This window comes from Parasteatoda tepidariorum, chromosome 1 (assembly GCF_043381705.1).
Source record: "Parasteatoda tepidariorum isolate YZ-2023 chromosome 1, CAS_Ptep_4.0, whole genome shotgun sequence".
Lineage (NCBI taxonomy): Eukaryota > Metazoa > Arthropoda > Arachnida > Araneae > Theridiidae > Parasteatoda > Parasteatoda tepidariorum.
Genome location: NC_092204.1, coordinates 66,361,855 through 66,374,432, shown reverse-complemented (window position 1 = coordinate 66,374,432; position 12,578 = coordinate 66,361,855). Strand labels below are relative to the sequence as shown.

At 26.2% G+C, this 12,578-nt stretch overlaps 1 protein-coding gene across 1 annotated transcript in view; it reads left to right on the top strand.

Moving 5' to 3' along the window:
- Positions 1-5: 5 nt before the first annotated feature.
- The window catches only part of LOC107448740 (uncharacterized), a 40,426-nt gene continuing 27,853 nt past the window's right edge, over positions 6-12,578 (top strand). The window contains exons 1-6 of the mRNA XM_043045060.2: positions 6-385; positions 540-642; positions 6,216-6,293; positions 7,252-7,347; positions 9,647-9,777; positions 10,815-10,920. Of these exons, the coding sequence (XP_042900994.1) occupies positions 616-642; positions 6,216-6,293; positions 7,252-7,347; positions 9,647-9,777; positions 10,815-10,920 (438 nt within the window). The 5' untranslated portion in view covers positions 6-385; positions 540-615. The remainder of the gene's footprint in view (positions 386-539; positions 643-6,215; positions 6,294-7,251; positions 7,348-9,646; positions 9,778-10,814; positions 10,921-12,578) is intronic.

The following is a 12,578-nucleotide window of genomic DNA, read 5'->3' as shown; positions in this document are numbered from 1 at the left end:
TCATTTTAATGTGCTAATGAAAAATAGAAAACAGAAAACGTAGTAAACGGTTATTTATTAAGTAATATTGGAGATTTTTTTTCAGTTTCATCTCAACTCCTCTCAAACCTCTCAGATTGGTTGGGTTTTGGTTTTTCAATAATAGAGTTATTTAGCAAATGTTTTGCATTTTGGAGATTTCAATTTTATCAATAAATGCGATCGCAAATAATGTGATTGCGGATTATTTTAAGTAAAGAAATGAAATATCGGAATTAATGGTTTCACCCACGATGATGTGCTACCATTTTTATTTATCGTTCCAAAAATAGAAATCACTGTTGTCTGCATTATTATTTATTTTGCGTTGTGAAATTAAAGACACTAATAAGATTTTTTTTGACATGTACGTAAGATTATTACATTGCTCGATTAAATATTATTGTAAATCCTTATTCGATCATTCTAATAATATTAGTTAACTAATATATTTAAACGTATTTTCTCCCACTTTCTTACAAAGTTTTTAAAAAAAGCAATTGATTCATTATCTGTTGTAGGATCACAATACTTCGTTAAAAGCAATGTATGCATTGCAATGCCAAAGGATTGAAAAGTTCATTCTATCAATGAAATATGGAAATTGAAGTTATTGAGCCACAGGTAGGTTATACTAGTTGTTGTGTTTTTTCATTTTTAAACAGTTACCACACTCTGTTATACTTACATTGTATTTCTGTGAGAATAAAATTTCCTTACCGTATAATTTCACAAGAAAATTTTTCACAAATTTAAGACATTTTGAAAGCTATGATTCAAACTTTAGAAATGGTGTTACTTTTCGTAATAAAAATATATGCGCATTATTACATACAGATAAAAATTATAGTTTAATTTTTTTTGATTATCTTTTCCTTGCTTAATTAGTATTCTTTTCCAGCTTTGAATTAACGTTATGTATTTTACAACATACGAACATAGCGTTCAAGTGTTTCTATGAATTATATAATTAAGGGACTTTTCTTAGCTAAAAATGAATATTTTTAGAATTGCTGTTTTCAAAAAGGCACCAATCTCCTAACAGTATATTGTGCATATTTTATATCGGTATAAATAATATTTTTGGAAGGTTGTATCAATTTATTTTTAAAATTAATTGCATAATTTTTTTGAAATATCAAGTTGTCAGAATTTTTTTTTTAAGATGGAGAATGTTTTCTTTTGATTCAATGCATATATTTATATTATAATGCATGGTATTTATATTATAACATTAACACACACCCATACAATGGACTCTCTTTAACTCAAACATGGATAATGGGCAGAGTTAGATAAAATGAAAAAATTCTGCCAACACATCTCAATTAAAAAACTTTCTGCATGCATTGATTAATTCTTATAATTACCAGTTTTAATCCTTTCGTTACCACATCAGTTTGATGAAATTCATTTGAAAATAACCTGATTTTTTAAAAAATGTTCAATTATTTAGAACTCTATATTGATTCATACCATAAGGATGAATTAGGTTAAAAATCTGAAAATAGAAATCCAAAAATGTTATGTGCAAAAGCACTTTTTAAATAATTGAAAAAATACCTGAATTTAGGCAAGAAAAAAGTTTATGTGGAAAATATTTATCTATATGATGTTATCAACGTTTTAATAAGAATATTGATGTGAGATTTTATTTATTTATTTAAATTTTGTGAATATGAATCTCAATGTGTGATTTTTAAATTACCTGAATACGAATCTTGACATTTAATTTTAAAATCACATAAATATGAATCTCAATGTTTAATTTTAAAATCATTATAATACAAATCTCGATACTTGATTTTAAAATGGCATGAATACAAATCTTTATGTTTTAATTTAAAATTGTGTGATTATGAACTCTAATGTATAATTTTTCATTCACTTAAGAATGAATCATAACAGTGGCTTTTAAATTGTGTGAATATGAAACTTAATATTTTGTCTGAAATCATGAAAATACAAAACATGATACTCGAATCTTCGATTGTGTAAATAGGAATTATATGGCATGAATTTAAATCATGTGGATGTAATTTTAAATTGCATTTGCATTGATAGGAAAAAATCTAAAAACAAAACTTTTTTTACGGTAATTTGAAAAAGGCAATCTTTCCTTGAAGCAGATTATTATTTTCTTTTTTAGTAATAGTAAAAAATTTTGCAAGATTGTATTCTTGGCAAGTTTTTGACAATTGACAGTTTAATCCGGTTTTAACCATGGTTTTATCCATCATGTCAAAAAATCCTTTTTGACAATTGTTGAAGAGCCCAAAATTTACGTATGAGGATAATTATTAGCTATTATAAATATGAAATATTTATAAATAAACATTCATATAAAATTATAACTGATTAATCAGTTATGTTTTTGAATTATTTTGATATTAAACTCTTTTTCTTTCTTTTTTTTTTTTTGATGAGAATTACGGTCAAATACTCAAATTTTGGAGTGGAGAATATTAAATAATTATGCATAAAAATGCGTAAAATAACAATTTATCCAATAAATTAATCCAATCCGTTCTCTAAACAAAATTTTTTATAAATCAATATTTCTTCAAAAAATTTCAGCATATTCTCTCTTTTTTTAATACAATAATCAAAATATTTTTAAATGAAAGTAAGGTTTATATATCATTAAAAAGTTTTATTAATAAAGGAAAAGAAATTGATTTGATTTTACTCAATTCTTGAAATCTGTTCTCTAAACAAAATTTTTTATAAATCGATATTTCTTCAAAAAATTTCAGCATATTCTCTATTTTTTTAATGCAATAACTTTTTAAAAATATTTTTAAATAAAAGTAAGGTTTATAGTATATCATTAAAAAGTTTTATTAATAAAAGAAAAGAAATTTATTTGATTTTACACAATTCTTGAATAAACGAGCATATGTGTTTAAAATATTCAAAATCAAAATATATTGAAATTGTAATAATTTATTAAATTAAATTTAAGGTTACACTTATAAACTTAAATTAAAACTAATAAATACACAAGTTGACTTTGAGTGTTTTTTTAAAAAGGAAAAATTTTGCAAAGTGACTCATTTTTCAACAATAGAAAATTTTGTTGAAATTTTTTGAATCGAACATTTCCCTAGGATTGCCTGAATTTCAATTACTAAACCTGGTTTGCACAATTGGACATATTCTGCCCCCTCCATCTAAGTAAAATATTAAGAATAAAAAAAATTGAGATCAGATAATTTTTGGCAACCACTTTAATTTTATTTAATCTAAAAAATTTGCATAAATGGAGGCATAAAAGAATTAAAATCAATATTTAAGTTTGATAATATTTAACAACTCATAGTATCTGTATTATAAACTGAATAGTTATAATATAACAAATAAAATTGATCTTAGATACTTGAAAGTACCATATTTTTAGGAAAACCAATTAATAGTTTCAATAATTTTGGCTATATTTTTTATAATAATCTAAATCGTAATAATACTAGTATATAATGCAAGTATTGTGCATGATTTAACATCCTATAAAGTGCCCCCAATAACAAAAAAGCAACTTGTCCCGATTTCGACACTTTTAAGCATGTTTTTGATGTGTCATGTCAATAACCAGTTTTTGCCATCAAAAACCCAACTCTGCACGATGGTGACAAATTTTCTGTGAATGGCGCTCACGCTTTTGTGTATATTATACAGGTCTGATAATGGGAAATATTTGATAGTAGTACTATGTTAAATTAGATCTTTAATTCTAATTTTTCTCCTCGAATAAGGTTAAGTTAAGGTATAATCCAGAGGAAATCAGCAAGTTTTATTGGTTTTTAAATCCATTAAAAACGTTTTTAGGCAGCTCAATAATATGGAAAATGAAGATGTTGAAAGTAACATAAAAATCAAACAATAGTCATTATAGAGTTTTGTATTTTGTCTCATAAATCTGCTGATGTGCTAATTTTTTCATGTGATTAAGGATTATGCATGGTTGAGGGTGCATTATGACTGATTTTTTTTGTTCCCTCTTACATTTTGACATGCTATAACTTGTATGTGGATTGATTGGAATCTATAGAGAAATATTTTATTGCTTAAACAATTGAAAAATATAGTTTAGCATTGTATTGTCACAAACTCTTCATACTCCATGTAGAATTAATATAGAATAAATATAGAATTTATACAGTGATTTCGCTAGATTTTTAAAACTACTGGTCCTTAGCACACAGAAATTTCTAGGTCTAAAAGCAGAAAATTTTAAGCTTCATAGATTACAAAATTTTTATTTGAAATGTAATATACTTACCATTTTAACTAATTTAATTGTTTTAAAAATTAAAGCATTTTAAAAAGAAAAGAAGGAAGTCTCTTAGATTTTTTAAAATGAGAGACAAATGATCTGTGATTGTGAGCACGCAATAAATTCTTCCATTCCATCTAATTAACATGCACATTTAAAGCAGGGTTTGAGTTTTTGCCGGCAAAAAGGGGATTTTGCCAGGACAATGGCAAAAACCTGGTAAAAACCGGCAAAAACCAAATTATCTAAATTGCTGATTAAATATTATTACAAAATACTTGAAACAAATGTAAATCAATCATAAGGAATAATAATTTTGATATGTTGCATGAAAAAAATTATTTTTAACACATTAATAATTAATGTAAAAGCAATAATTTTTAAAACATTGAAAGTTTTTGACCTCTTTTCATTTTGGAATCCTTAAATAAATGTTTTTTTACAAATAAATAAATATTATTATTTGTATAATAACAATTAGAAGAAATTATTATTTGTACAATAATTAACTACATATCTTGATAGATATTATATGCTTTAAATTATAGTTATATTAATTTAAAATAAGTTCATTTCACTGGAAAAAAGAGAATAATCGCAAATTTTCCAATCAATAATGTTTTAAACTACTAAAATGATATATTATTACATTATGATTTAATTATGGAATAATAATTTTGTTAACTTTTTTGTAATTATTTATATTTATAGTATATATTTCAATTTTAGGAATAATTTTGTACCAAAAATGTGTTTTTGTCCTCTCATCTTGGAAAATATAGGTTTTTGCCAATTTGCTTTGGCAAAAATCTGTTTTTGCCAGGACGGCAAAACATTCCTCATTAACTTATTGAAAATTGAAAGAAAAAATGATTAGAAAAATAGTTTTAATTAAGTCATAACACTATAGTTTGCCATGCAGCCAATCACATTTTTATCATATATCCATTGCATTATTTTTTTCTGAATATTGAAAATGGTGATTTCAAGGAAAATTCTGAAGGTAAAAACAATAGTTTTATTAAAAAGTGTTTTTATATCTTAATATTTTTACCTGAAACCTACCGTATATTGCGGCGCATAATGTGCCCCGGCGTATAACGCGCTCCTGTAATTTCTAATACTTTTTTAAAATTTTGTGGGTAAAAAATTTCTGGCAAAACTGTCCTGGTTGCGTAAGAAAACCAGAAAGCCTTTTAGTATGGGGCATGTTTAGGTCCCACCTTACAGATAATACAAAAAAATTGTTGAAAGAATGTAACACCGATATGGCAGTTATTCCGGGCAGATTGACACCATTAGTTCAGCCATTGGACGTCTGCTTTAACAAACCATTTAAAGCCAATTGAAAAAAACAGTGGAACACTTGGATGTTGGAGGGCGAGAAAACCTTTATGAAAGGAGGACTTATGCGTCATGCAAGTTTGGAAACAGTGTGCGAATGGATATTAAAATCATGGGATGAAATTAAGCCTGAGATGGTTAGAAAATCATTCAAAAAATGCAGCATTTCAAATAATCTGGATGGATCAGAAGATGACTGTTTATTTATGGATGAGCGTAACACACATGATGAAGATGAAACAGATTGTGATGATGTGCCTGAAGAAATAACGGAAGACGAATATAATGAACTACTATTTATGTAATAACGAAAATCAATAAAGTATATAGGTAAAGGTATGTTATTTCTTTAAAATAAAAGTATTTTTCTATATTTAAATTTTTTTAATCTATAATTTTTAATATGCGGTGTATACTGCGCACCCGTAAATTCCAATGTTATTTTTTGTATTAAAAGTGTGCATTATACGCCGGAATATACGGTAATTAAAAGATCAGGAATAATTAAAATTATATTTACCATATTTTTAATTACATAATAATTATGTTATAAGCTGATTGCAATCTATGATTATTTCAGAGAGCTCCACTCAACTTCCTTGTGGATCTAGATGGGGCTCCAGCAGAAATTGTTGAAGTTGTTCAAATTGTCAAACGAGTATGTATTATGTAAATTAGGCTTTCTCACTAATTGCTATAATTTAAATTGTTTTTCATGTATTGTAAATTTCATAAACATTATGGTCATCATATTTTAAACAGTCAGTTTGTTTTATGAAATTTCTGTTATTATTTATGAATATTAAGTTAAGTATAATTTTTTCTTATATTCTTTTGACATTTGTTAATTATGCATTTTATTTAAGTATTTTTTGCTACTTTTTTGTTAGCAAATTCAGGCAAATTCATTTTTTTTCTTCTTTTTATATTTTATTTATAATTTTTAGGAGGGGGACCATTGGTTAAAAAAATTATAACCATGATATTTAAACATAAATTACCATTTTGTTTTAAAAAAATGAAAGTAGTTCTTCTGCCCATCTAATCAAAAATATCTTCTTTTTTTTAAACATATTAACAGATTAATAACCACAAAACCTGTAATCTATGCAATCTAATTAACAATTGCAAATATTAATAATTTAATATTGGTTAAATATTTAGAAAAAAAATGAATTAAACTACATTACCATAATAAACTTTAATTATATTTAAATATAACTAAGCATAATGTTATAAGATTCATGGTTAAAAATTTTTAAACTACAATCAAAGTTCTTTTTATATATTTATTTGAATGTTTAATTTTCGAATTATACCAAGCAAATTGTTTTAGTATTAATTTATCATGTATAATTTTTCACTAAAAGGGATGCCTTTTAATTTTAACCAACTCTAAAATAATATATTAGGAAAAATATGTTTCGTATGCATATAAAAAGTGTTAGATATTTTTAGCTAAATTTTTTGGTGAATGTAACTAATCGTTGAAGAAAATGTATGTGCATACATTGATTTCATAATTTAATGATGTATAAACTGACCTTTGTTTTAAAAAATGTTAACTTTCTATCTTCATTGAAGTTTATATGTTTGATCATGAATGTTACATGCAGGTTGCTGAAAAAATCTTATATCATTGGGAGGAATTTCCAATTGTTTTACCTCCACCTCTGACAGTCATTACTACTGAAAGTGATGGAAACCGAAAAGTAAACAAAACTTTTTTATTAACTTTTTTTTTTAAAATTTGTTGTGAAAGCTGATTTATTCTGTAGTATTTATCTGATACTGTACTCTTTCTTTTTTTAATAATACTCTTACTGCAATAATACTTTTTCTGATGAAGTAATAAGGGAAACGAAGGAAATAAAAATACGACCACCGAAGCCGACGTCTTCAGGGGGTACCGGCCTCGGTAGCCATAAAACAAAACCATTTCTATTGAGGGAGAAGCAAATGCCTAAATTAACACCCTCAGTACCCTGATGGTTTTGTATAGAACTCCAGGAAAGTAGTAACTTAAACTAAATAAGCAACCAGTCACTTTTTCTCATTTTTTTAAAGAAATTGTTTAATGATAAAAGTACATTAATGCAGAAAGGCTCTGGAAAACAGAATTTTTATTCAAATGTAGAATGTCTGAATTCAAAATTTTGATTCTTCAGGATCTATCAATTTGTGATTTGTGTGTAAGGAGATTTTTTTTAACAATTCCATATTTTAAAGTTGTAATGTATGTATTCAATGTATTTTGCCTCCCAAAATATTTTTGAATAAAGTCAGTGTGTTAAATTAAATTTTTGTCACATATTTACATTATTTTTGCTGTTGAATTAACTTTTTTATAGCTGTAGATTATTTATTATATGATTTTTTTTTTTTTAAAAACAAAATTTAATCCAAGCAATGAAAAAAAAAAAATTGCAAAAAGTGACTATAAAAGGAAAAGGACCTATTGATATTGGTCACTGACTCATTAGGTTTGAGAAAAAAGTGGCTACTAAGTTATTAGAGTTTACCAGCCACTAGCTACTAACTGAAAATTTAAATTTTCAAATCTATGTTTTTAATAGAACAACGTAGGGAAGAGGTACCATTAAATTAAATTTGACATAACCTTTTGAGCATTAGTTTTGGCTTTTTTTTTAAAAAAAACTTTTTATTTGTAGCTAGTGAACTGATTTGTTTTCCATTCCTCCATTATTTTTTGGCATTTCTTATTCATGGCTAATCATTATTGTTTCATTGCTAATAATTTTTTTTGGTATCACTTTCACTTGTCTGAAACTAAACAACTATCGCAATCCTACTAAATTCAAAAATAATTTTTATTAAGATGATAGCCATATTTTAACATCGCCAAGTATACATTTCTCATATAAAAATTATGACTGATCTGTATCAAATGTAGATCTTTATCTTTGATCTATCTAAAACAATTTACCTATCTAAAACAATTTAGCAATTTTATTAATTAAGGTGGGGAAGTAATATAGCAATTTCTTTCAACATTTTATAATAACTTTTTAGCAGTATTATACAGAGAATAAATCAATAAATAGAATATTAACCCTAGTTTGGGCATTTTTTTTTTCTTCTTATAGCTAATAACTGTCCTGCAATAAAAAACTTATTTTTACTCATGTTATGCAACAGGAAAGCAGTATGTAACCAGATAACTTTTTAACAATTTTACCCATAGGCTCAAGTATTGGATAATTAATATATTGCCATTTATGCATACTTTATGCAAATATAAAACTATAACTCAGCTATTTTCAGACATGAATGCGTACACATTGAAAATTTAAAAGCGGGGGCATGCTTAGGAGTAGGCAAACTGGTCGACCGCAAAGGGTCGCCAAAAATTCCAGACTGGGTTTTTTTCTCCTTCACTTTCTTGTCACGTTGAGGAAATTTCTTTAAATCTTTATGAACTACACTTATAGTTCTATCTCTTTCCCAATAGAAAAGGTAATGATTTAATGATAATGATTTTTCCACTGGGGTTGTGAATTGCCATTAATTGCAGTAAAATTATATGAAGTATTTTATATGCATTTTATTTGAATTTTAATCATTAACTACAAAAAGAATTTTTTTAAAAAAAACTAATGTTTAATATATATTTTTTAAACTAAACACGATTTTTATGAACCCTGATCAAATGACTCAATGTCTCGCCCAGGGTCGCTAGACCCCTATGATGCACACTCTTGCTTAAAAATCTCAGATTTATTTTAGAATTTTAAGTTAAAAGCTTATTAATTCAGACAAATGTCAAAATAAAATTATACCTTAAATTTTTTTAGCAAAGTTTACATCACAAATATTTTGATTAGAATCAATTTTTTATTCTATAGCTGAAAAATCACTTAAAAATAAAATGCAAATAAAATTGGTTCATAGCCCTATAATTTAATTTTAGTGTTGTATTCAGAAGTATTGCTGTAACTTCTTAATTAAAGGTAAAATATTAAATTATTTTTGCTTTATGTTTATTTCCAGGCAAAACCTCTCATTGTTAGAGACTTATTTGTTGCACCTACATTTGAGGAACCTAATATTGTATCATTTGATGCAAAAGGTGATCCTCAACCGCTTAATAGAAGACAGTTGCTTAGTATTAGAGAATCTGGGTATGTTAACTTTCATTGATGTTTCATGATTGCTATTATTTAAAATTGATAAAATAGCGCTACTGTATATTTGTTCTCACTCCTAAGTTACTCAAGTTCTAAATTAAATTCCTCTCGGGTGGTTATTTATACATATTTTCCCATATTTAGTTCTTTAACCTGAAATCAATTGCAAATTCTTGCTTCATTTTAATATTAAAATCAAAGATTTAATGCAATTCTGTAAATCACGTTTTTCCATAAACCGTAATTGCTTTGTTTGCGTAAATAATAAAACTTGCAGTTTAAAAATTTCTGTAACACAGCAAGAGCTATTGACTTTTACATTATTTGTTTAACTTTTTTTCTAAAAAGTTAACATTTCGAAAGTTAAGCAAACCAAATTTAATTAATTTGTTTGTTATTAGCTCTAATGCTGCAGAAAATTTCAAGTTCCTTCTATAAAATATAAATATGTATTTAAGTGCATATTTTGTGTTTTTAAGTATTTGTATCAGAAAACCATTTTAAGATGGATCTGATCCAGACAATAATTGCCATATTTAGTATGTAAATTTAAAGATAGGTGAAATGATCTATATAACACACAATTCCATAAAATGCAAAGCCTCAGGTTTAAAGGTTTGCGTTAGAAAGGGTAGTAAGATCTTCTACTGTATTATTACATCATTCATAATATTGTCAAAACAACACTACTGTAATTTTGTTCTCAGTGCTAAGTTGCTCAAGTTCTAAATCAAATTTCTCTTAGGTTCTTTATTGTTTCCCCATATTTAGTTACTTTGCCTAAAATCCATTGAAAATTCCTGCCTCATTTTAATATTAAAATCAAAGATTTGATATCAATAATGATATTGTTGAAACAGCGTCACTGTATTTCTGTTCTCACTGCAAAGTTGCTCAAGTTCTAAATTAAAGAAATGCATTTAATAATAGTGCTAAGTAGTAATAGCTATTTTAGATGTTAAATTATGAAAATAATTTTAACAGGCTATAAGTTTAATATTTATTTACTCTTTCTTTTCCTTTCATTTCAGCACTTTTGAAGTGGAAAGTAGAAATTTTCCTGGTCAACTGCATAAATGGAAACTAAGCCAATTGTTGCAAAAAGGGAGGCAAAATGTTCAAGATACTCTATTACAGGTAGATTTTTAATGCATAATATCATGGCAACATCTAGGTTTTTGTTTAATATCAATTTAATACTTTTCACAATTAAAAATTCAGGGTGTTTTTCTCTAATTTCATAAAGATTAAATATTATAAGTTTATTAATTTTTTTGTTTTTTAGAATTTCTTATTTTGCCATCTTTCAATTTATGTGCTAGATTTTATTGTTCATAAACTCACATTAATTAAGCAGTCAATTAATTTTTGAAGGACATTTTTATGTTTAAGATATATTGTGGGTTAAGTAAAAATTATCTCTATACATAGGAATAAAGCACGGAACATTGTGTGAATTTGAATTCAGTTTTAATCACAGCTTCCAAACACGGTTATATGAAATTTGGTATATTATTACTATTGTTATATATTGCTATTTGGTATATGGCTGTATTATTTCTCCTCTCACTTTCCTTTTAGTCAGGTCAGTGTCATATTCTTTTAAAATTTTACTGTAAGTTCATTTTTAGTTTTGAATGCAGATTGGCATTAATTTCTTGTAGCATGTATAATAATGAATGATATTATTGAATGTAATTAGTACAAAGTTACTATTTTCAAAACTGTTTTAAGTATAAAATATGTTTTATTTCATTTGTTATTAATGTAAATTGTATTTATGAACATGTTCAACAAAAAAAGTGGTTTCTGAACTCGTTTGTCTCGTAGACCCCTTGTCATGTATTTTGGTTTTGGATCGACCCTCTGCTTACCTGATATTGATTTCTTGTAAATTCATCAACTTCAAATGTATTTTTGACACCTGGTATAGTGTTACTCACTGTGAAAGATTTAAATTCTAAATGTAGTGAAGTGTAGTGGGAAAAACTTAAGAAACAAAACACATGTTAATTTCATACATTTATTAATTAAATTCAAACTGATTTAATTACTAATTTAATTAATATGTAAATGGAATAAAATAGTGCACTATAAAACCTGTACTCCGCTACTAATATTATAAGTGCAGAATTAATTTTATATACAAAACCGTAGTAGTGTATTGTCGGTTTGTTTATTACGTTTTCACGTAAAAACTAAGCAACAAATTTCGCGATCTTGTGCGCAGATAAAGTTGGAGGTCTAGCTAGCTAAAGAGTTGACAGAGGCTAGGCTACAATTTACTATGGAAAAATACTTTTTTGTTACAAAAGAAAACATTACATGCAGAGAAAACAAAAACGTACAAAAGCGGAGCTGCAGGCAACTGCTAGTTTATAATAATTCAGTTTCATATATCAAAAAATAACCCTAATAACTTAAGTTTTAATAAAATTTTTACTTCATAGCTACTTTTATAAATTATGTAGAATGTGGATAAATATATGTCTTTATTAGGTAATATAATGTAAGTAAGTAGGTACTATCAGTGTATGTTGATTATTCCATTCATGAAATGACAAAATTAAAAGTTATGACCTGCTTATACGAGATTCACTATTGTTGATCCCCATTTTCATCTCATGGATCCCCAATTTTTTTTTCACTTGACATGGACCCCTTGCAGGTTGTCGTCGACCCCTGCGGGTCGATATATACCACTTTGGGAAACACTGGTCTAAAAGGAAAGTTCTAAATTAAACTAAGAATGCATGTACCATTTTTTCAAAATACTGATATAAGCTAAATGATTT